Source organism: Amphibalanus amphitrite, unplaced genomic scaffold, assembly GCF_019059575.1.
Source record: "Amphibalanus amphitrite isolate SeventyFive unplaced genomic scaffold, NRLGWU_Aamphi_draft 000016F_arrow, whole genome shotgun sequence".
In the NCBI taxonomy this organism is placed as follows: Eukaryota; Metazoa; Arthropoda; class Thecostraca; order Balanomorpha; family Balanidae; genus Amphibalanus; species Amphibalanus amphitrite.
Window position 1 is genome coordinate 131,485 of NW_024881512.1, and position 25,337 is coordinate 156,821.

At 51.5% G+C, this 25,337-nt stretch overlaps 1 protein-coding gene across 9 annotated transcripts in view; it reads left to right on the forward strand.

The window, feature by feature from the left end:
• The window catches only part of LOC122386865 (eye-specific diacylglycerol kinase-like), a 180,068-nt gene that overhangs the window by 72,056 nt on the left and 82,675 nt on the right, over positions 1-25,337 (forward strand). For 2 of the 9 annotated variants that reach the window (XM_043376547.1, XM_043376557.1), the window contains exon 2: positions 247-735. The exons of 6 other annotated variants lie outside the window; for them this stretch is intronic. In XM_043376547.1, the coding sequence (XP_043232482.1) occupies positions 247-735 (489 nt within the window). Of the gene's footprint in view, positions 1-246; positions 736-19,605; positions 19,629-25,337 lie in introns of those variants that run through there. One more of the 9 variants, XM_043376602.1, reaches the window with a different exon arrangement.

Below are 25,337 nucleotides of genomic sequence, written 5' to 3' on the forward strand. Positions count from 1 at the left end.
CGCCCGGCTGCGCTGCCGTGCCGTGCCGGACTGTGCTGTGCTGTGCTCTGTGCTGTGTGGTGTGCTGTGCGGTCGGGGATATCACCTCACGTGCCTTCGGCTGTGCGGGTCGGGCGGCGTCACGTCACGGCGCTAGTCGCGTGCGGTGCCCGAGCGACGTGACCCACCGCGTGACGTGATGGGATGCGGTTCGTGACGGGCTCGTTACGCGGCGCGAGGGTGTCGTAACGGCGATGGTGTTTGCAGCGACATTCGGTTCCGCTCGGCGGCGATGAGCGAGCGGCTGTCAATGGCTTCCTCCGAGGCGTCATCGATGACGCTCTACGAGCGCCAGCGGCGGCCGTCCTACACCTACTACAAGCGGCACTACGCCATCCGGCGAAAGACGCGGCCGACGTCTGTGGGATCGGCGGCGGGCTCCGAGCGCAGAAAGCCGGCCGCCCCGGCGGGGGCGGGGGCGGCGGCGGCGGCGGCGGGGGTGGTCGAGCGGCGGCGGCCGGCGCCCGGCTCCGGCCGCGCCGCCGCCGCCGCGCCCGAACCCAAGCCGCGCCGTGTCTCGTGTGTGGTGCAGCCCAACATTGCGCCCAGACGGAAAAGCTCCGCGTACGGGGCGCACCCGAAGCTTGTGCGCGCCACGTGGCAGGGCCCGTACTCTCTGCGCCTGCCGCCGGCCGCCTACTGCGCCGGAGGCTCCGGGGGAGACACTTCGGACGAGGACCTCACTATCACTAAGAGGTAGGTGTGGCCGCCGTGACGTCACTACAGGATGTGTGACGTCACGGAGTGGGGCAGTGACGTCACCGGATGTGCTGATGACAGCGTGGAGGCAGATGTGTTAGTCAGAGACATGGATGTGTTGTTTCTGGAACGAGTTATTTGCTGTTACTGTTTGCTAAGTTGAAAATGTCACATGCTGAACGTGTTTTCACATTGCATAATGAACTTTTTACACGGGCATTTCATCGATGGTTATCACGCCAAGGCTTTGTAGGGGCAACATACTCCACGGCCGGGCCTGATTGTTCCACCACCCAGCTGAGTCAACGAACCATCAAATCTGCTCGGCACGCGGCGACACGGTGCCGCCTGTGTTGCCCAACCCAACAAGGTCATACCGGGCGACAGGCGGGGCTCCGTCGGCCACAGAACGGCAAATACTGCTGGTTTGCCGGCGCCCGGTCCTGTGTCGACCGCAGAGCGGCAAATACTGCTGGTTGGCCGGCGGCCGGTCCTGTGTCGACCACAGAGCGGCAAATACTGCTGGTTGCCGGCGGCTGGTCCTGTGTCGACCACAGAGCGGCAAATACTGCTGGTTGCCGGCAGCCGGTCCTGTGTCGGCCACAGAGCGGCAAATACTGCTGGTTTGCCGGCGGCCGGTCGACACACGAACCCTGATACTCGGGGCTGTGCCGACTGCTATCACCCGGCGCCAATATTGTTACATGGAAATGTCGCTCGGTGCCGAGCCGCTGCGACCCAGCTGGGTCGGCCGGAGCGGCTATCGGCGCCTGTAGGGCCGCCCCACCAGAGGCGGATCCAGCTCAGAGGTTTGGGGGGGGGGGGCAAACCATAAAAATTTATCGATTCTTTCCATGCATCGCCCATAGGCGTAATGTTAAAATCATGCCGTTGGGGGGGGGGGGGCAAATGCCCATTTTGCCCCCCCCCCCTGGATCCGCCACTGCGCCCCACCCACGGCACAGCCTGTTTGTGCACCGGTCCCCGGTTCGCGGCCCATCAGCGGCACCAACGACCTCAGTCGCGCCGCCGAATTGGACCGGAATTTATCGCCAAACGGCATAAAACGTGCAGGAAGGTGGATGTGGTGCGGGCGGAAAAAATATCCCGCGGTAGGCATTAAAAGATAAATGAATTAGTTACGTTCAATCTTTTCGCGACTTCCAAGGCTAAATGCTCCTTACTTTTTGCTACGCTATACAACTTTCAATGCCTATCCCAATTTTCAATATCTTTCATAAATCGATCAGTTCATGATTGTAACTGACCAAGGTTATGTGTTAATTAGCTATAAAACTACTTATTTTTTTCTTGTAAAATGTGTCATCATTTCATCAAACTTGTTTCTTTTATCCATTAGAAGTCATTCAAGAAGCCTTTTCAGGAGCTGATCGGTTTCAGTTAAACGGTCTCAGACTGGTTTCATTAAGTGTTCTCCCCATATCAAATTATCACACGTTTGTTATTCTTCTGCTATCAAATCACCGACAGCCTTAGACTGTCGGACGTATAGTTACTTGTCAAACAGCTCTCACCACTGGTCTCATCTCCTATATTCTGTTATGCTCTCCCGTGCCCTGCTCTGCTCTCCCGCACTCTCTTCTGCTCTCTCGAACTCTGCTCTACTCTGCTCTGTCTGTCAGAAGGAGGGCAGTCCTGTCCGACAGGTTTCCGCTTCTCTTCGGGCATTATGGCTATCTTCTGATCTTTCTTCCCTCTCCTCTCTCATCACCTGGTCTTCTCTATTCTTCCCTCGTCTTTTCTCCCCCTCTTCTCTTGATTTCCACGACCCTTGTCTCTCTCACTCTCTCTCTTTCTCCTTTCCTCTTTCTCCGTCGATAGCGAGCTGTCGATCCCGGCTGAGCGATGTTGTCTGACCGTGTCGACGGGACGACTTTTGCTGACAAAAACGGGCGCCCCAAATGGCCAGCGAACGTCGCAAGCTGGAGAATTTCTATCGGACCGTCAGCAAATTCGTCTTATGAAAATAGATTGTCTCCAATCGCTGCCAGAATGCTGCAGATGACTCAGCAACAACCTACAGCATTCAACCTGATAGGATTACGGTCGATCATAACATCGTTATGTATGACTGAACATGACTGATGCTGAACTTACCTGAGTACCTATGCCAGGAACCGTTTATTGCTTCCTCCTAGGATAGCCTTTACCTGTTATTGGTTTCCGTGGCGCAGCTTCCTCCCAGCTCAGACCCCGATGGTTATGAGAGGAAGCTGCCTTCCCCGTACCGGCGATGACAATGGGGGAGGAGGTGGCAGCGGGGGCGGTCTCTTATCGACCGCTGCTTTCCGGCCGTCGGTGGCCGACTGCCGACCTCGTTAAGAGTTCCCTGCTCGGATTACTGCCTCGAGATGCCCGTGTCGGAAGAGATTGTGTCACGGACCGTGTCAGGCCGTGTCAGGAACCGTGTCGGAGGGGTCGTTAGGGGCCTGGTCAGACCCTGTCAGAAACAGGACCGAATGCGGGTGCAAGGGTCGGAGTCTGTCAGTGACTGGTCACAGTGGGAGGCAATTAAAATGGCAGGTGCTGTCAGAAGCCATGTCAAAAGTTATCGGCACCAGCTTTAGCTGAGAGACTGATAATTTGCAGTCTGACATGATGTGAAGAACGGCCTAATCATCAGTGCTCGTTTGTTCGCAAGTTAATCAATCTTCAAGTACAATTTAATTTGGTGCTTATCGTACTGTCGTTGATCTGCTGTATTCACCTTAGTTTTGTGCTACACGTTTACTGACCTAACCGCCGTCCGAATTCGTCGACTGCTCACGTTTACGTTTTGTTCGTCGTTCGGCTCAATTTTATCATGATTGCTCTGCCCCGAAGCGCGGGGTGCGTTTTCGAGCCGCCCACTCACGAAATGGGCCGTCGAGCCATCGATTCACCGCGGCGCCGATCTCATCGAGGGCACAGAGCGGTGGCTGTGCCGCGGCGGCCGGTACACCGCGCTGTACTGCTCCGGCTGGTCGGTGCTGTGGACGTCGATCGGTCAGTCAGATACCGCTGGGTACACGGAGACCGGGCAGACCACTCGGCTCCGAGCGAATCAAAGTCATTCCGTCCGTCGAAATCCAATCAGTCGACCGGTATTTGACTTGGGCTGAGTTTAGCGGGCTGTCAACGACGCCAAACTGGACATTGTTTTTCTGTCGTTTGTTGAACTGGAAGCGGGAATTTTACCTGTGTGAATGAAATACAATTTAACCTGTTGTTGAAACGGTATTTATATTTCCTGGAAAATATGTTCCAGCTGATCAACATATTAACTATCTTTACCCATGTCATAACGGAGATGCGGTGAGTGATAAAAGATGTAGGTCGTGAAGAAAAATTTTAATGCAACTTCTGCCAAAAGGATGTTATCAGACATTCATTTTTATGCGAAAGCAAAATCAAAGCGCAGTTCGAACTTCAAAGCATGTCGATGCTAATCTAATTATGTTGCAACTACTCAATTTGCATGTCCCCCTCAGTGACCTTAATATTTGTTATGATAACCTCATGCAAAAGTATCAAGTCAGTCTACGTATTAATTTGCCATCGCATGCTTGTCTCTCACCCCAACCATCAACCAATGTTTTCTTTGGGCGAGGTGGCATCTTCAAATACTGACGTAGTGATAGGCCTGAACGCTTGTTTTCCGGAAATGCCTCCGTGTCCACAAATCGGATCAAACGATTTTCGCCTATTAAATATTAATCCTCTAACGTTTTCCGGTAGATTACCTCATATCCTGATGGCTTCCTGGGTGTGTAAAATAGACCGGGGCGGCTATTATTTCTGGCTGCTCGCAGGTAGCGAGTATGTATGCTGCCGGGTCATTGGGTCCGCTCACACGGGGATTATTCTGTACCTGCAACGCATGGTCATTTATTATGAATATTCCTGCAATTTAGACGCAACTCTGGTTATTAACCCATTAATGCCGGAATTTTTATTTTTTGATTCTTTAGTTGTCCTTAACAAATGTTAGCCACACGGGTCCCAGTAAGAAAACTGTGCAAGCTTAAAAAAATTGTTCCATCGGTTCTCAAGTTATAAGTATGGGTCATAAATGACCCAACCGGCATTGGCATAGTCACAAATAAGGAGTTATCACGAAGACCGATTTAGCTAGATACCTTATTGTGTATACTGTATAGCGGTCTCAGCCAAACAATATTAAGAGCAGGGCTGCGGAGTCGGAGTCGGAGTCGGAGTCGGAGTCGGTCGGAGTCGACAGTTGTGACCGGAGTCGGAGTCGGAGTCGGAGTCGATATTGGAAACCCCAGCCGGAGTCGGACTCGGAGTCACCGAAAATCTGTCGACTCCGCAGCCCTGCCAGGTGTGCGGAGTCGGAGTCGGGAGTTGGAGTCGATCGGAGTCGACATTTTTGCCCGGAGTCGGAGTCGGAGTCGGAGTTGGTTTTTGAAAGCCGGAGTCGGAGTCGGAGTCGGAGTCGCCGTAAATCCATCGACTCCGCAGCCCTGATTAAGAGGCACTGCATTGCAATGCTTTGCAACGTCTCATTGGCGAGGCCGTTGGTGCCGCTGGCAGGCCTGTGGTGCCCCTGTTAGGCCTCTGGTGCTCCTGAGGGGACACCATAGGCCTGACGGGCCTGTGGTGTCCCTGGAAGGACTGTGGTGCCCCTAGGCCCTGACAAGTCTGAGGTGCCCCTGACAGGCTTGTGGAGCCCCTGACAGGTCTGGGGTGCCATTGCTAGGTTTGTGGTGCCCCTGGCAGACCTGTGGTGCCCCTGGCGGGCCTGTGGTGCTCCTGCTAGGCCGCTGGTGCCCCTGGGTCCTGGCAGGACTGTGGTGCCCCTGACAAGCCTGAAGTGCTCCCGACAGGCCCGTGGAGCCCTTTACAAGCCCAAGGTGCACGTGCGAGGCTGGTGGTGCCGCTGTGAGGTCGATGGTGCCCCTGGCAGGCCTCTGGCTGGTGCCCCTGGCAGGTCTGTGGTGCCCCCTGACAGACCTGTGGTGCTCTTGCTAGGCCGATGGTGCTCCTGCAGGCCTGTGGTGCCCCTAATAAGCCTGAAGCCTGTGGTACCCCTGACAGGCCCGTGGTGCCCCTCGGCCGGCCGAGTCGCCGGCCCGCCCCGCGTCACGGCCCCGGACAACCGGTCCGCTCATGATATCTCAACATCGCAACACTAGGCCTATGGTGCCCCTGATAGGTCGATGGTGCCCCCGGGTCCTAGGGGAGGTCATGAGTGACCCATACGACCCCCCTCCTTTGGATCCGCCACTGTGATCTGATCACAACCCCCAGAAATAAATAATCGTATAATCATCAATTGCTTCCCTTGTATTCAACATACGAGAAAATTGACAACACTATTGCCGGCTGGGTCATTTATGACCCAAGGATATTTATCGAGGAAAAAAAGTTATCCGATGGCGACAAGAAGGGAAAAACTATACATCATGCCTTTTTTAGACAAATTTAGATGCCAGGTGGACGATCATTCAATAGATAGTAAAGTGCAAACATAACATAATATTACTTTTTGGGACGGCGCGCCATTGCCAGTGACCGGCGGCTGTGCAGTCCCGTCGTCTTTGGCTCCAGAAACTTCAGTGGACGAGCTCACACGAGTTTTATGCGGCTCCGACGCTCGTCGCTGAACCCACAAATCCAACAAAACACACGCACAAGTTCCTCAAAGTGCCACTTGCCTCCATTTAGGAAAAATGTTAAGATGTTGCTTTTGGGTCATATATGACCCAAGCGGCATTAATGGGTTAATGACGAATGGCGAGCATAAATCCTCAGCTGTGTTACATAAACATAGGCTTGTGTTTCCTTTAGCACACATGGAACTTATCGACGGTTAGCAGAGGGCATCAAGTGGGCATGATCTGAATCAAAGAAAATAAACGACTCCGAATGCTCGAATCCCATTTCGCACACAGGCTGAAGGACGTTTGACCACTCTGGCTGCTTGCTGTAAGATTGCCTGTACTTGTGATCAGCCATTTAGAGCTCGGAACTGAGATGGGGGTGGACTTTACTCCACGTGCCGACTCTTTGGCCACTTTGGCTGTGTAGCGCTGGGTCGACGGCCGTACCCTCTGCCCCGGCCGACCGTCTATTTTCAACCACACAACCGGCTTGGCAAGTGTCGTCAGCGCCCGGCCCTGAGTCCCCTCGTTATCCTCCCACCTTTGTCGCTGGGGACATGACCTGGCTTTGTTCCCGCTCTCTCACCTCCTGAGACGTCTGCTGCTTCCCAACACCGCACCCGTATTCAACTATAACTGTATTCACATAGCACTCACGGGTTCAGGCTTTGCTCTGTAATTCAGCTCGGATAATCCCGGATGACGGGTGAACGAGAAGGCAAGCAGTGGCTGAAATCGGTTTGTATGTTCTTCATTGATGCTTGCAATCCAAAATACAGCGTGCTATTTAGCGTAGTGCCTTGACATGTTTTACTAAAAAGCTCAAAGGACTCGTCCATTTTTGTCTTTGTGATTGTTGGCCAATGCTGTCGACCGATCACTCATTGCTTCCAAACGTTCATACGCTGTCTAATAACCCCGGCGATGAAATTTAACATTCCTGCCATCGGCCTCCGCTTTAGCCCTTTAAGTGCATCAGTTCGGCATCATTTCAATCCATCATTTCGCCATAGGATCCACTCCACAAATCCCCGTTCGGGGTCGTTACTTAGGATGGATCGAGACCCATCAATAACACTTAATGTTGAGATCACACAATCGTTGTGTTGTTGGTGTCAATTTATATACGTTTTAGATGGCCGTCGGCTTTCTCAATGCTGAGATTGCTTGTGAATGCTGTTTGTGCTGTGTATTATGTCTCGATGGGAGAGTGGCCGGCTAGCTAAAATGAAAAAGACTTTTGGCTTTTGGAGTTTCGGTGCTTTGCTCTGCCAAATCGGTTTGATCGAAATCATTCCTCTGCTCCTTGATCTTCCATTCCCTGCTGTTCTCAGCTGGAGTCTGCGAAACTTGTCTGCGGCTGTTCTATTTTCATTGCTTTAGTTCTGCTATCCCTCAGCAAAAGGGGCGACAGTTAAGCCATATGTCTGTCGCTGCTACATTTTGATGGCCTTCAGACTTCTCAGGCTCCGCGAATCAGAGCATTTCTCTTCCTCCCAGACGCTCTGATGCGGCTGGCATGTTATTCGAACTGGATGTGGTCTTTTGGTTGATGTTTTTACGTTACAAATATTTCACAGCACATTTTGCTTTACAGGGCTGGTTGTCTAATCACTCCAATCCACGGGCTTAATAAAGATCACGTAATGCCATCCATGAGTCACGATCGTGCAGCACATGTTACCACGCCGTCGCCACGTGTTCCACCACCAGCTCGTGTGGGCGTCACGGACGGCGCCGCGGGGCGGACCGATTCAGCCCCTGTTCACGCTCTGAGCCGCAACATTTCGGCCAAACTTGGCCGTGGCTGAGCGCGGGTGGCAGCGCCCCGCCGCCGCTGTGCTATCGCTGCCACAAATTCTCAGCTGTCGGGCCGACGTCAGGATTGGGCGACCGAGACAATGGCACGCGTCGCACCGCACGAAAACACGCTATCGGCGCCCTTACCGCACATTTTGCAGTCATTTGACTCAGCCCCCGTGACACAAAATGGGCGGGACCGCCTGATTGTGTGCGCCTTTACCGTTTTCGGGCGGCTCCTAATCTGTGATGAGATGGCCCTGTTCGGTGGTTATGTTCAGTGCTATCAGTGACGGTGGCACAGACCCGTTCCTTCGTCACTTTAGTGCGGCACGGTGCGTGTAGAAAATAGCGGCGAGGGTGTGGTACAGGCCCCGCGGCTGGGCGTGTATTTTACACTTGCGAGCGAGTTAATTTGATATATGGAGATGGACAGCTCTGTTGCAAGGATGGTAAACATCTCCTGAGATAAGCGAATATGCGGAATATCATAAACCTTGCAGGGTATCTACTATATACCGCCTTGAGAAGCATGATGGATATCAGTCAGTTGAGGCAAAGACAAATAATTTACCATGTGTAATGCGTATACAAACCGTTCCCTGCTCACCGATTCTTGAGTGCTGGGTTATTTAACCCATACCCGCTCTGTTTTCTTAAACCCACCCTCACAAGATTGCGCAGTGAGATCCCAAGGAACGAAGCAGCTTGATCCAGACAGTACAGTTGCACCATCCCCGTACTCACTACCGCTGTCAGTTTCACTGCTCTGTACTGCCAGCCACTGGAGGAACATGGGCCGGTTACCGGCCGAGCCGCCAGCTCGCGCCGTCCGGCACCCGCCCCTGTCCGCCCGTCTTCAAAGCACACTCTTACCTTTCACCGAGCGCCCGCGGCGTGCCTTTGCACTCATTTCTCACACTCATTAGCCCGCTAGTGCCGAACATGCTCCCATGCAATATGCACTATCGGTACGATCCTCAATGGCTTGACGTGAAGGTCTGCGGTAAAAGTGGACTTTGTCGGGCCTGGATATAGCTAAGGCCACGGGGTACGTATGTAATATCGACATGAGTTTGACGCATGGACTTCTGTGGGTCTGGCGGCCGCCCGCTCGCGCTCCATTAGAGTAATTGTTCTGGTTCGGTACTTGTAGATCATCAGAGGGGCGCAGTTTATGGACGGTCGTGACTCCGGGTGGCGGGTGCTGGGAAACAGTCTGAGCTGGTGGGCCGTCGGCTCTGGATCACTGGAACAGACACTCTTGCCCAATGTCCAGATCAGACGGCCCGGCCAGAATTCGCAACTATGCATGAGGGTATTTGGTATACAATATCGAATGCGCTCATGTGATCTGGACTTTGCAACAGGATTGCGCTGCAGTTCAGGGAGGGATCCAATTCGGCGGAGATACGCGTGTGGGCGGTGTTTCTAGAAGGGATATACCGACACTATCCTGGTAAGGTCACATGCCATGGACATGCTGTGAATCTTTCTGATCTCTTGCGATATTTTGCCATCATTGTGTTTTGTCAGTTTTTTTTTATAAATAACATCTCAAGTGGAATATCATTTTTCATGCATTGCCCAATTTGACATTTCATTGTTGGTGTTTTTTTTTTTTAATGCTCTACATTTATGCTTTCCCCTGTCTAAACACTCCCTTACTTTGTGAAAATCCTGTCTCTCCCACTCTATCCCCAACCCGGGGTTTCGGCTGAGCCCGGTTCGCTATTGAGCCGCCCCGCCGACCGTCCCTGCTCTCTGTGACTCCCCGTGCGGCCTCTGACGTCACTATCCCCCCTCGATCACGGTTACCGGCGCCGTGTGTGCAATAAGGCCGCTCATAATTGTAGCGCTCTCCTGTCAGAGGCGGCAGCGGAGACCGGTGCGCTCCCCCGTACCGTTCAGCACTCGGGCCGAGCACCGCTCGGCGGCTGTTATATCGGTGAGAGCCTCTCAGCGCTCCCGGGATCAGTTGTAGGTATCGGCTCCAAACAGCGCATTGGTCAGGACACAGGGCCGCTCAGCATCCATAGGCACCATTCAGCACCGCTCAGTCTTCAGCTCATCAGTCCTCAGCACCGCTCAGTGCCTTCAGCAGGCGCCTGTCGGCACCTTTCGGCAGCATCCTTGAGCAGGCGCCCCTCAGCGCACTCAGTAAGCGCCTGTCAGCAGGCGCTCCTCAGCAGCCGCCCGTCAGCAGCCCTCAGCAGCCCTCAGCTGGCGCTCCTCAGCAGGCGCTCCTCAGCGCCCCACTCCGGGCATACCTATCTCTCAGCGTCAGCTCCTGTCGCGCGCGTCGAGTGTGACTGAAATGAGCTCCGTCCCGCCGGTGCCGCGGCTGCTGCAGCCCTCGAGCTGGCGCAGCCCCGCTGAAAGCCCAGCGCGCCCGTAACTGCCGCGCCGAGATGAGTTGTGGCGACGCTCGCCCCGACTGTGAGGCCTCCAAGGAGCGACGGCGCGTGCATGAGCTCGTTGTTGCCACCGTCTGTCATTTCTGCAGTCGTGTTTGCAGTCAGTGGGGAACTTTTGGCGGCTGGCGGCGAGCGGAGTGTGGGGGAAACGGTAATGAATGTGCAAAGCCGTCAGCTAATTTATTAGCGCAAATGTTGTTAGCACTCTACGGTTATGTTCCGCTGTTCGCTAATTATGAATTCGACTGTTCATTTATGTTCTTAAACCATTGTTCAAATGAGATGCAAAACACATTCAAAATATGTACATTACTCTAGCCGGGGATTCGTTTCTGCTGTATGTAAGCTTATGATTATTCTTCAACACGCCGCCTGGTGTGTTTTATCACGCTGTATTACGTAATGGCTGTGTTATTGGATTTGTCTCTCCATTACATCATGCTGTATCCGTGTCCCGGTCCATCTTGGTTCGTTTTCGCGTGGCAGCGAGCAACGTCGCTAAATAATTCCGGCTACTCGCCCCATGCATAAGTAACTGCCGTGTTGGGGCCGTGTACGCGCGGCGCCGGGGCACCGGTCGGCTGGTGGTCTGGTGTTTGTGTACCGTCTGGTGGTCTGGTGTTTGTGACTTACCTTTTGGTGGTGCGGTGTTTGTGTACCGTCTGATGGTGCGGTGTTTGTGTACTGTCTGACGGGTCCGGTGTTTGTGTAATGTGTATACCGACTGATGTGTCCGGTGATTGCGTACCCTCCGACGTGTCCGATGTCTGTGTAGCGTCTGCTGGTCCGGTGTTTGTGTGTGTACCGTCTGATGGTCTGATGTTTGTGTACCGTCTTATGTGTCCGGTGATTGTGTACCTTCTGACGGGTCCGGTGTTTGTGTACTGTCTGATGTGTCCGGTGTTTATGTACCTTCTGACGGGTCCGGTGTTTGTGTACCGTCTGATGTGTCTGGCGTTTGTGACGTACCGTCTGACGTGTCTGGTGTTTGTGACGTACCGTCTGCTGGTCCGGTGTTTCTGTACCGTCTGATGTGTCCGGTGTTTGTGTACACACCGTCTGATGTGTCCGGTGTTTGTGACGTACCGTCTGACGTGTACTCCCCTGTTTTGCAGGTAAGCGGTTGGAGCGATGGGACAGACGCCCCGGGAGGCGGGGCTGCTGGTGAGTACCCAGTACCCACCGCTCTCTGGTCCAGCGGGCATGTGGAGGCTGCGGCGACGGCAGGCACCGCTGATAAAGATACCGACTCCGCCAGCAAGGTTCCAGGATCCTACAGAGGGCAAAATTGCAAAGTAGGGGTTCAAAGATTTTAATCTATCGCTTTTGGTGTGTGCACAAAAATAGTTTCGCCGCTGAATCCTCATGCTGTCGGCGTGCATCGAACATTGTCCGCCAGAAATTAAAAACAGAAACGATTCAGAAAGCACTCATAAGTTTCTTAGCGAGTGTCTTGTCAAGCGTCTGGTCTGATGCTTGAACAATGTCTTCTCCTATCGTGCAAAAGCTTTCGGGCTATAGACTGACGTCTTTATCAAGAAGCCTCTACTACGATTTACAGCATCACTTGTCACCTGAAGCCAAAGTTCATACTTGCGTCCCGGGGGAATCTGATTTGATTGGGTGCCACTATTTGATTAGGGCACTGGTGTGTCTGGTTGGACTTTGCTAATCAAGAAGTCGTCAATGCCGTGGGTGCATCGGTCCCTCATTGGCACTGATTACAGTCGCTGCGTTGTCATGACGACGACCGTCTCACTTTGTTATCGATAATTACCACCGCATGAGTTGAAGGTACGGCCTGTGGACGACTTCAGTAAGCGCTGAGCAGTCGAGTTCGCAATCACCCAGCATTGTCAACACAAAGTGAAACACACTTTTATATTCTTTGAATGTGCTGCGTACGTCACGGGAATAGGTTGGCTGTTGAACAATAATGCATTGTGACAGATCTATAGTTATCCGGACGACCGGTATCCGGTTAGTTATAGACGACCGGCGTGCGTACCTATACAGGGTGGGGCAGAAAGATTTACCTGTTTGTTTTCAGTTCATAGCTTAAGAAGTTATGAACGGATTTTGATAAAATTTTGCATGCAGCTTCCCAACTGACTCATGTATCAACATTAAGATCGTTTTTACATTTTGTAATAGTTGTTGGTGAGCTATGGCGAAGAACACTAAAAGAGCCCAAATTGCGGCGCTGAAGTAGGCTGGCCACAGCTTCCGAAGCGTTGCCAAACAGCTCGGTGTTGCCGTAAAAACTGTTTGCAGTGTAATTAAATGACTTAAAAAGACAGTGTAAGTGTCGACGAAGTCCATGCCTGGCAAAACAAGGGATTTCCGCTTCCAAAAGCTGGTTAATATCGTGCACAAGAAGGTGTTTCAAGTCCTTCGCGAAGCATGCGCAAACTGCCAAGAGACCTCGGTGTTTCGCCCAGAACCGCCAGGAGAATGATAAACGACGGCTTAGGCTTCACGTCATACAGGATGCAACGTCGACACCAAATTTCGGCGGCATCCAGGGAAAAGCGGCTACACAGGACCCAAAAGACATTGGAGGAGATCAGGAGCGCCGGTAACAAGGCATTCTGCTGGTCCAATGACAACATTTTCATGCCTGAGCCCCAGAGACACTTCCAAAGCGTCAGAATTTCGGCAGATGGTCCATCCAGCATTGATCCTGCTATTCGCACCATTTTTTTGTCGCCAGAACCCTGCTGGTGTCATGATTTGGGCTGCCGTCGCATCCGACGGCTCAAAAGGAACCTTGGTCTTCATCAAGGAGGCTGTGAAAGTGAGTTCACAGGTTAAAGTCCATCTGCTGGAGAAACATGTTTTGCCTTGGGTCACTCAGTCGTTCTGGGACGGATACGTCTTCGTTCAGGACGGTGCGTAGCCGCAAACAGCCAACATCGCTCAACCGTGGTGGAAGACCCACATGCCTGGGTTCTGGGACAAAGACATTCGGTCATCATCAAGTCCAGACCTGAACCCGATGGACTTCGCAATCTGGACCATCTTAGAGAGGAGGGTGTGTGCAGTGCCACACAGCAGAATCGCCGCCCTGAAGCTGGCCCTCGGGACGGCACCGTCGAATCTTGGCGAGGACACCGTGCGGCGCTCGTGCCCCTCCTCAGAGGAACGTTTCGAGGCAGTGGTGAAGGACAAAGGTGACCATTTTGAGTCATAATGCCGTCGCTGAGATGTGTACATGTTACTGCATATATGTGCCAGAAATCAATTTGATATCTTTGTTCGGGGCCGAAATATTTAAGAAAATCAAGAGGTAAATATTTCTGCCCCACCCTGTAGACACTGGCATAGACGGGCTTTGTTACTAATCAGCATCCACGGCTCTCACAGAGCATGGTGGCGTTTGTTCAGTGGTAAATCAATGCTGGATGGAGTTGGAGTGGGATGCGAACGCAGAACTGGAATGATATACAAATGAATACACTCATACCATTAGGGTTTCGACTCATTATTGTCAGCCAGATTTAATCGATTTTTGGAACCATGTCATTAAATGATATTTGTCTTTGTTCTCTCGACTGGCTGACCAATGACGATAAATTTTCACAGCACTTTACCCCCGCTCTGTTTCCATTCAGCTTTAACGTTTTTAGAATAAGTGCTGCTCAGTGTCCCGTTTTTAACAGTTCTGTCAACTTTATTAAAAACCTCGTTCGCCGCTCTCGTAAATATCGATACGAGCGATTATTTAAGGGCTATTATTACTAATCTGGCTGATTGGCTACATTAGCTATAAATATGCCACTGAAGCAGCATCTTCAGATCAAATCCACACAGTAATATTTCCTTCTTTGTCGTGGTGCTTAGAGACGAATAGTCTGCTGGACCGTTGCGACATGAGGTCCTATTTCACAACCTCCCTACAGGCCGAAAGCCCCGCATATCCTCTGAAGTTGTCACTCTTTGAAGCCCCTACGCAAGGCAAACCTCAAAGCCAATCGTATTCACTGCTCTTGAGAATTCTAATGCTGCACTCGACTTCAGGTCGAACGAACACGCCTTTTGCTGCGACTTCCAACTAGCGTGTGGTCGGAACGACCAACCTTTCCCAATAATCGGAACGTTTATGCCAAAACCTGTTTGGAATAAATATTTACTGGCGCGCGTGTCTCCCTCAGGAGGGAGGGGGAGGGGGTCGGTGGCGGACAACACGTGTCGACACGTGCTAATAGTGGCTCGTGGCGTCTCAGCACAAAAACTTACGTGGGGTTTCTGTTCAGCTGAATCGGTTGACGATAATCACATCACGTTTGCCATACGGAGATCCAATCAAGCTCCGTCTTGTATTCAGTCTTCAGTGAAGTGAAAGCACGGATACGTACGCAAGATTCAGATGCTTTATTCGAGTGAATAAGACCTGAATAAGTGGACGGCAACCAGGCCCGACGTTCTCGCGTGAAAAGCCGTTCACGCTATGCTTTTTTCTTTTATGTCGCACCAATATACCGATGCAATAGAAGCACACGACAATGCAATACTGGTCGATGGCGTGTGTCTGAAATGTCACATAATTGCCGCCCTGGTAATTCTCGTCTATACGAGAACTAGGGCCATCACTGAAGCCGATTGCAATTCACAGTTATTTTACTGTGCTGTTCCGGATCTGGCACTTGGGTCCGGGACTATGTATTTTACTATGTATTTTACTATGTATTTTACTATGTATTTTACTATGTGGTATGTATTTTACTGTATGCCAACGATGCCAACGATAAATTTATTTTCTGGACCGAAGCTCTTAGCCGACTTAGGAACGAGAACATCCCAAAATGTTGGCTTAAGTGCATTCTGGTAATGCATTTTTGACCGTGGTCAATTTGCTTACACCAGTTATTACCACACCCCTCTGGCTAATGTATTTGAATAGACCAGGCATACAGTAAAATAATTAATGCCAGCCGTGACCTATTGAACGAGGCGTCATTATGGGCGGAATACCCCTCCCTGTTTCCTCTGTATCTGGACCGTAAGCGGAAAACATTATTGAATTTTGGTTCTGGTCGGCAACAACATGTCTTACGTTGGTTTGCAAAGGCTTTTGGTGGTTAACGCTTTGCATGTGAAAATGAACAAAAGTTGATAATTATTTGTTCCGTATTGTTCGTGTCCTTTTATCCGGAATGCTTTAAAAACTAATGGGCTGCATGTAGTGGTACATAATGTTGTTGGTGTACTTATAATTATTATTTTCATTAATCATCAAGCAACACTCCTCTGAGGAGTTTCATCTAAGTAGCTCAGTATTTCAACATTAGAAGTCCAAATCACATTATATTGCACTTCATCACCTCCCCTCAACCGAATAAGCGCCACCCACGCTCTCACAGTGCCTCCCTACACAGGTCACGCTTTGTCGCGCCCTGTACCAGACTTCAATCTGCCGGCCAGCAGCGCCACCGCTCCGAATTACCAATTAGATATGAATGTCACCGTCCGGGGACCGGGCCTAATCCGTTTGGAGAGGCCCCGAAGTGCGTCCGGCCGCCGGCGCTTCCGACGGCCTTCTCTCGAGGAGGAGGCACCAGTCCCTCTCTCCAGGTCCTCGCTTTCCCTCTTACTCTCTCCTGCCCTCTCGCCTGCACTCGCTGTGTTTCTGGGCGGTGCCGGGACGGTCGGGACACCGGCCGCAATCCTCCTTCAGTCCACGGGGAGTTGCGCGAATCCGCCGGTCCCGCAGCGCCCCGCCGCGTCTGTCTGGTGACCAACAGCTTCCGTACCGCGTCTGAGCGGTCAGCGGTGATCGAATTAGGGCGGGAGGTGGCCCGGAGCGACGGTCAGAGCGGCGGGTGGGGCCGTCATATTGGTCAGAGTGGCGCGACAGGTGGGGAGGGTATAGATTGGTCAGAGCGGCGCGACAGGTGGGGAGGGTAGATTGGTCAGTAATGGCCGGTGCTGGGCTGGTTAGAGTATGTCCTGTAATAATTTGTGATAAGTGGGACAAATTGTAGGTAGAGCAAAATTAAGCTGTCGTCGTAAATGTCAATCTACTGAAAACCGAGAATCTTATTGAGGTAGGCTCATCTCATCCTCGAGAGGTAGACATCGATCTCTTATCAAATTTGGTCGTAAAAGACAAACAATCCCCTGCTGTTGAGAAAATAGATAAGACTCCCAAAGCGCGCGTCAGCTAACCTCTTTTGGTTGAACGATGTAGCGACAGTCGTTCTGAATTAAGCAATAGCTCGTTAGACAGTGAACTTTGCTTGTCAAATTCGTTAATGCGCTCGTGTTTACCATGGAAAATCACGGGAAAGATTATCGCACCCTATTCAGCTACCAATGAAACCCGTGCTATAAACCGTTATGAACTGTGAACACTGAACAGTGATACCAAACGTTCCCGAGGACACTAAATAAAGCTACGATTTACGCCACATCCGTCATTAATCTGCTCCTCTACTAGGAGTCACGCCGTGTCACTGCTGCTGTGGCGGAGAGCGATGGATGGCCGGCCCCACCCGGGCTGATTGATGACACTAGCCGCCGCGGACCGGGGGCCGACGGGAGCGGCTGTGACAGCGCCTGGAGACCGCTCCGAGGACCCTTTGGATCACGGAAGGCGTCATTAGTCATGGGACTGACCGCCTCTGAGACATGTTTATATCCTATATGGTAGACTTTCGATCGACAGAGACAATAATTATTCATTTTTAGCGCTACCCATATCTTTGCATTAGTTGTCGCTGATTGGATGGATCGTTACCTGCTCACATATCCGGTGGGCGATGGGCATTGAGGAATCAGATCGGCGTAGGTATATTGCATAGTCCACACCAGCCCTCTCACATAGTCTTATCCAACTTTAATCTTTTTCAGCCGCAGTGAATGGCTTAGGAGCGTTATAACTGATCGTCTTTTTAAGAATTTCTCTAAGTGTTCCGTAAATCGTGGCCCTCCAACCTCCGACCGCTCACGCAGAGATACGGATATGGCCCTCCCGGTCGACGGCTACCGTACCCGGTGCTGACATCTACAGCGGAATCTGAAGCTGCAGTTCGGATTATCACCGCCAGATGGCTCAGTGCTGCCATTCTGAGCTCGACTGCTCTCCGAGGGAGGCTATATAGGCTAAGCTGTAGTGAGCGGACAACAAGCACTTTCTGCGAAGACCGGACCCATGGCAATAATAATAATTACTAAATGGCTACTGCAACTTTTGCTGAATAGACGAGTTCATGGACGATGAAAACGAAGACTACCGTTGTGTGCTTACAATGTAACCTACGCACTTGTGGAAGCAACTTTTTAAAGCATGTAGCCAGCTTCATTTACATCGTTCCCGTGACATGCGGTACAGTATACCTTCAGGCGCAAATTGTTGTGACATCTAGCGGCAGCGGTACGACGAAGTTTAGAGATTGCGGTACAGTATACCTTCAGGCGTAAACTGTAGTGACACCTAGCGGCAGTGGTACAACATAGGTTGGAGATGTGCGGTACAGCATGCTTCAGGCGCACACCGTAGTGACATCTAGCGGCGGCTATGTAACCTCATACACGCAAGACCATGGATGTGCTTCGTGAGACACACCTCTCATACAGGACACGCTCACACAGTGGCGTATCTAAGCTCGCAGGCGTCCTCTCACCCAAGGCTGTCGGTCCACCGTCCAATTTTCGATTTGGAGGTCAGAGCAACTTCTTACTTTGACATGTCCGTGATATACTTAGGCACTGTGCACGACTTGGTAGTCATGGCCAAATTTATTTATTTTTATTCAAGAGGCACCACTTACAATGCGGAGTTGCAGACTTATGCTTAGCTTACAGATGCTTGGGAAACATAACTTGGTGTCAGGCTGTTTGTTTCCAGCCAAAAAAAAAAAAACGAGTATCTACACCAAAGTAGTGGTGAGTAGCTGCAGTCCAGTTCGCACTTAAGTCAGATATCCACCCCTCACTGGTATCTCTCCTCCTCTCCCCCTCTCTCCCTCTCCGATCATCCCGTCTCCTCTCTCCCTTTCCGATCATCCCGTCTCCTCTCCCCCTCCTGATCATCCCGTCTCCTCTCCCCCTCCTGATCATCCCGTTTCCTCTCGGACGGACAGCTCTCTGTCGACCATCCGTCCCCGTTTTTGCACGTCCTCCGCCTCATTCCCCGGACCGTAATCCCGATAATGGTCTGCTCAGCTCCGGTGCCATCGGCGCGTCTCTGCGTTTTCCGATGCTCGTCTGGCCATTCCGGTCCGTCCCTCTCTCTGGCGCTTTCTCTCCGGTCGCTCTACCCTCCGACACGTGACATGTGACGAAGACTGCGCGGGGCAGAAGAAGCCGCATTCGAGCAGGAAGTCCCACAGCGCTCAGTGACCTTGACTCTCGGCAGGGCGGCCTCTAGGCTATTCTGGTGGGGACACCGAAAAGCCACGCCCATTCCATGGACATGGAGAGAGAGAGAGAGAGAGAGAGAGAGAGAGAGAGAGAGAGAGAGAGAGAGAGAGAGAGAGAGAGAGAGAGAGAGAGAGAGAGAGACACCAGAAAGAGCTTTGGAGAGTTGAAGCGTCATCTGGGATTTGAACACCGTGAGCTAACGCTGCACTCACGTTGTTGTTGCTCATTCCGGGTATTGCGAGGGAGGACAGCACACATGCATTAGCCGGTAGCACTGAAGGGGCTTTGGGGAGTAACCATTTACTGCTGACGGTCGGCTCTATATGCGATTGTAAGTACACTGGTGTGTTAGTTCGCTGTTAGCACCATCACAGGAGAGCAATGATGAGAAATGTTCGGCAGAAGCAGCCCTCCGTAGACCCACTTTGAACTGTCTGTCCCGACGAGTTGGGCGCGTCCGGTCGAACCGTATATGTGCCCGGCAAACAGGATTAGCGCTCTCCCCTGCTTAGTCTCATAAGGAGTGGTGTGAGGCTTCTCGGTCGGCGCTGCCGCCGGGGGGAGCGTGCAGTGGTGTGCGGAGCTCGGGGACGAACACAGAGCCGGTGTGAGGCCACTGGGTGTCTGCTGGACGGGGCCGGAACACTGACTGACCGGGAGACACTCAGACGGCAGACATGGGCAGGTACGGCGGTCAGAGTTAGAGTCAGCAGCGCAGAGGGAGGGGTGGGATGGATTTTCTCATTCAAAATGATTTTTGTCTTTTCCTTCGGATGTACCTAATTTTTGTGTGCAACTGCCATGGTATGTCTAGCATTCTGTTAATTTCTTGGTTCATGGTCTTGAAAAATGTCATCGGTACTAAATCTTATAAGCGCGATATATATTTTCCCCTATTTTGGATTTGCTTTCATCAGCCTCACACTTATATTTGCGGTCTAGCGATAATGTTTTTTTGGCCTTTGTCCTGACTGAATGAAGTGCAATGACAATCGTGTGCAATAACTCGATCGGCAGAACTGACACTGGGAGCTCCCACCATTGAACAAGGTGTCGGCGTATCTCAATACGATGCACCTGTAACATAGGGCAGTTAATATCCGGCTGTCTACCTCGAGGGCCTTGCAGGATATATAAGCGATCATAAATTCCCGGTAAACTCGCTGGCTAACTACTAGTTGTCATCGTAGAAACAGCTGTTTGCGAATGGGCTTTGAATTTATTATAGAATTGGCATCGGCTCCCCTGCAGTTGAGTTGTCTTTGATTATACATTTATATCAAAGGCTGTGAATACTCTGGAAACAGGTGTCTGCGCGCCACTTATGATTATTACATTGATGTTATGACCTACGAAACATATAATTAGTTTACCTACCATCTTCCAATGCAGCATGGTGCGGAGAGCCTAACCTATAGAGTCTAGCCCACTGGCACGGCGTTAGAAAAATCGGAACGCACATGATTTGGTGACTTGATCCATCTTGATCCCTATAGCCATCTATGTAAGTTATGTATCTGCGGTCGTCATGCTTTGTTTTGACTGTCTGCTTCTTGCATTACAGGTAAGCGAAGGCACTGGGAGATCTGAACTGTTGACAACATGGCTCGGCCGGTTGGTGAGTGCTTAGTCGCTGACGTTGGGTAGAATTTAGTTATAAGAATTACAAAAAATAACCACCCCCTGCAGTCTTTACCGGCCCGCCCGGCAGACTATCCACCTAAAATAGCCTCCAGCCGTGGCCTGCCACCCCTGCTGTGTCGTTTGTGCGCCTCTGCAGGCCGTGCGGTTCTGTTCTGACCCCGGTGATCGGGTTTGTGGATGGTCTGTGACCCGTCCATGTCACCCCTGCCCCGGGAAATGTTCCTCCGGCGCCGATAAAGACCGAGTGGCGGGGAACAGACGCCGACCTGGCTGTGACCTGGCGGCTCTGTCTGTCTACGGTCCGTGGCCGTTCAGAAGCCTCGTCTGTCTGTTCCGAGCCAGTCCTCCTTTAATAATATCTTGGTGCATTCCTTTCCCTTACTGAATGAAGACCGCGTCTAACTTTGTCAGTGTGTTCGTGTAGTTATAACGCTGACACAGACACATCACTCACAGACTAGTCAGCGAGCTGTAATCGTCGCGGACAAGGGCCGGAGTTGGTGTTTGCTCTACTCTCTGTGTTTATTATCTCTCTGACTGCTATAAGCGATAAAGCCTACACACCGTCTTTTTCTGTGTAGCTAGGATTTATTATGACGTATTGTTTGACGTCGCGGAGTTCGCCGCAGCTTGTGACTGAAGAACGACGCATGGACGTAGGCCGACCATTGGCAGCTCTGGCCAGTTATCGATCCTCGAATTCAGCGGTATTCTAACGTGTGAATCCATCCGATATTCTTTCAGGGTATTCAGTTTTGCATAATGTAGTCCCGAGTAAATAGTGTAGCTGTATCGCTGCCTGGAACCATCGCATTACGCTGAATGATGAGTATGGGTTAAAGAGAATCCTCTGAGCTGTGGTTGAGGTTTTCTTGTTGAGTCCTCTGAAGTCACTGCATTGAAATAAGGCTTGATAGAAAAAAACTGGCCAAAATACGAACAGACTTAGTTGCCTTTGACAATTTTTGCTCTGCAAAAGCAAAGCATCAAAGGTGTTCAAGCGCATCACTTAGCCCATGTTTTGCGCTACTCACCGCAGCTACCTAATTGCGCAATCTTCTGCTTAAGACATAATCGGTATCCAATTAATTCCCAGACCAATGGTCTGGACCGAAACATACATATGTATTCTTGAGAAGCAGTCCCGCGACTTAAAAGTAACTCAAATTTTCTGGATTAATTCCTTTGAACCATAGCCAAAGGCTTCAGACTGTCTCACTGTTGCACGCATACCGGATTGAACAAGTTTGCTTCTCATTCACCCAGTAGTGTTTTCCTTTAATCATACTTTGCTTATATGGCTAGTTGCTGCAAAATATCTTTTCTCCAGGCAGATGGCCTAAATCCTGATTCAGCCTCATGCTTCTTCAGGCACATTGAAAAATGTCTGTCTGACTTCCGTTTCACCTTATAACCTTTCTAATTTAGTACTCCTTTGCAGCCGTATATTTTATTTTGCTATCCAGATCTCGATGAAAGAAGTGGAGCCTAAGATAGTGCCTTTGGCGAATGACAGGTGAAATGGGTGGCCGATTTTTCAGCCATCCGCCGGGCACTGTCGATAGCTCGCTAATACCATTCCGTTATTGGACAGCGCCTGTGCCATTCATTTCACCGTGGCGCTCTCTGTCGCTGTTGGAGCACTATCGACCCGAGACTTAATGGCATTGCCACATCGGCTTGTCTCTCAGGGCGCCCCTCGTGGATCGTGATTTCTCCCGGCGCGGCTGGTCACACCTGGTCAGACTGCTGGGTAGGACCTACCCAGCAGTCTGGCCAGTTTCCATGTCATGGTGGTTCCAGGGCACTAAAGGGTGGTTCGTCACACACCGTAGGGATGTGTGCTGGGGGCTGTTGGCTTCGCCGTCATCCGCTGACCTGGGTTCGGCTCACTCGCCAGTCTTTGCAACCGATAGCGGATCGAAGGGTGATCGGTGCGCAGTGGTGAGAACTATGTGGAAGTCTGGAAAATTTACACATCTACCGAATGATCTCGAATTGCCAATGGACGGCAAACGCGCAGGTGAATGTCAGTTGTACGGCTAACAACTACGATCAGTTTCGATATGGGTTATTTTTTCGTGAAATCGAAAACGTTAAGTTAGGATGCCGTTTTTCTGTTACAGCCAACTGGAGTATGAGCAAATATTTAACTGGTTCGGCACCCACGTTTCCCTGCTTCCCCTCAGCTGGCCCCTCGTCCGTATGAGTGAGGCCCTCTTTGGTGGAATGCCACTCCCGTCATTGACAGACTGTCACAGCTGTATTGACGCTGAACCGCGCTGCGTCGCCGCGTCACTCCCAGGCGATCGTCCTCAGCTCCCGATTTAGCTCCGCGTCCGACTATCCCACATCAATTCCATGCGTAACTCGGGCTTCTTGAGCCCCGGCTGTGTCCGGTGTCGTCCTCTTTTGCTGTGGTCAGCTCAGCGCGCTCAAATATCATATCATTACGATCCATCCACCCACGGTAGGTATCTGCCCACAGAGCAGGACACGGGTCGCCTCATGCCCAGCGGGTCGGCGCCTTCCAGAATAGCTCATCTAGCCGCGAGTGGGCTAGCTAATTGTCTGGCAACGGCGCGAGAATGGTAGTCGGGAGCTTGGGTGACGACATTCGGCTCGTTCTTGCGTTAGAGTTGGCGGATTCTAGTGTTTCGGTTCGGAAGTTTACATGGCCCGGGGGAGGGAGAGCAGGCGGAAGTTCACGAAGTTGGAGTTGTTACCGCCCGCCCCCCCCCCCCATCCCGCGCGTTGCTCCCTGGTGGTGGTGGTTGGGCCGGCCCGTAGGTGGGGGGGGGGCAGCCTCCCCGGTGTTGTAGTCTGCGCTGCCCCCGCCCCACAGGCCGTCCCGCCGTGCGTTCTCCATGTCATATGGAAACGTGTCGCGTTATTCATTCATCATCTTTATTCTTTCTACTGAGGAGTGGTAAGAAGGTGATTTCGCGCATGGCTGCTTATTGGTTTATCACCGCACCTCAATTAGAGCTGAGCACGTCGTACAACACTGATTATAATCGGAGAGGCGTGGCATGTTTCAGTTTTTCTTCCTCCCACTCAGCACGGGCATCTTTTCCTTATTATCCTTTTTCCATCCCGCGTTCCTGGCACTTTCCATGTCTCCGGCATTCTGTGTTCTCCGCATTGGAACGCAGGCCTGCGAGTGATTGCCGCTGGTCCCCGCTCCGGGAGAGCGATTTACCATGATTACACCGGCAATTTTCGGTAATTTATCATGATTTCGGAAATCTAAGACGTTTAGCGGCGGTGACGCACACGACAGTGGCGTGTGGCGCAGGGTGGGCGGTGGTGGTGATGGCGGTACCGACTCTCCCCTCCCCTTGAGAGTCGTTCCGGCATAGGAATGGTCAATATACCAGCAGGCGCCTGTCAGGAGCAGTCGGACTCGGTCCCAGGCTGGGGCCGCAGGAGCCGTATACCGCACAATATGCCGATCGCGTCTGTGCGCTACCATTTGGTGCTGGTCTCTCATTTGGTTTCTTTGTTCTTTCTTTCCCTCCCTCCCATGCTCTCCCCTCCCTCTTCCTCTGACCTCAATGAGTGTCGTGTAATCAAATGTCATCTGCATTGCGTCCATATTCAATAACACCGCGCCCAAAAGACATCACGCATACATGAGGACCATCCAATGCGTTATTCATTTGCGCCTGGCGTGTCCGAATAAACTCACCGTACGGCCTCCAGGAGACGTGTACAGATGTATATCGTGATGTCTCAACTAAAGTTGTCGTCCTGATGTTGAATGTAGTTGCATTTGTAGCTGCTGGTCAGTGCAGCCTTTATTGAGGTATCCACCTGCGGAACGTACGCGGACAATCATTGATGGCACCTGTTGGAATACTTTTCTTCAGCCCGATAGCTAGAACATGAGTACCTAATGCTCATGTCAATACAGCTTTAATACTGACCTCTAGTATGTATTATACGTGTTGCGTGCGCGCATGTCGTCATTAAGCATTCATCATCAATCATTTAACCCGCGCACCGACGGGGGTCTGCGCCAACTTAGTACCGACGGGGGGGGGGGGGGCGGATGACCGCCCCCCCCTGAGATCTCGAGAACGAAGCAAGATAGCGACAAGCGGTAAACGGCATCGGATACGCACGGACAAGGTCTACAATTTTTACTAAGGTCATTTTCAGGTCAGGTCAAAGATGACGTCACAGGGGTCGAAAAAGTTAAAATGGCGGCGCTAGATATGGAGAGGGTTTTTCTCGAATAACTTTCGAAGTAGTCAAGATAGGAACAAACTAAGGGCATCATCGTGATCCTCTCGTCAATCCGCATCGAATGATATATATGTTGACCTCGAAAGGTCAAGGTCAAAGGTTGACCTCAGGTCACGTGACCTCGAGGTCATCATGTATATCATTCGATGCGTCTTGACGAGCTGAACACAATGAGACCATCCGCGCGGCTGTATCTTGTTCCTGTAAGGAGTTATTGGCAAAAAACCTTTGGTGACCTTTGATGACGTCACATGACCTTACAGCTGCCCAACAGCAAAACAGACCTCAAGGTAGTGAAGGTTGATCGTATGTGAAGTCATGTATGGTATATGGGGCCATTCCGACCCGTTTTAGTGGTAAAAACAGGGAGTTGATTTTTCCCCCATTGACTTATAATGGGGAGGTCGCGAAATTGACCTGACCTTAGGTCACCGACATCAAAATTCCGAGATATACAAATTGTAGCTACTAATGACCTAATAACATCCTGCAACTTTCA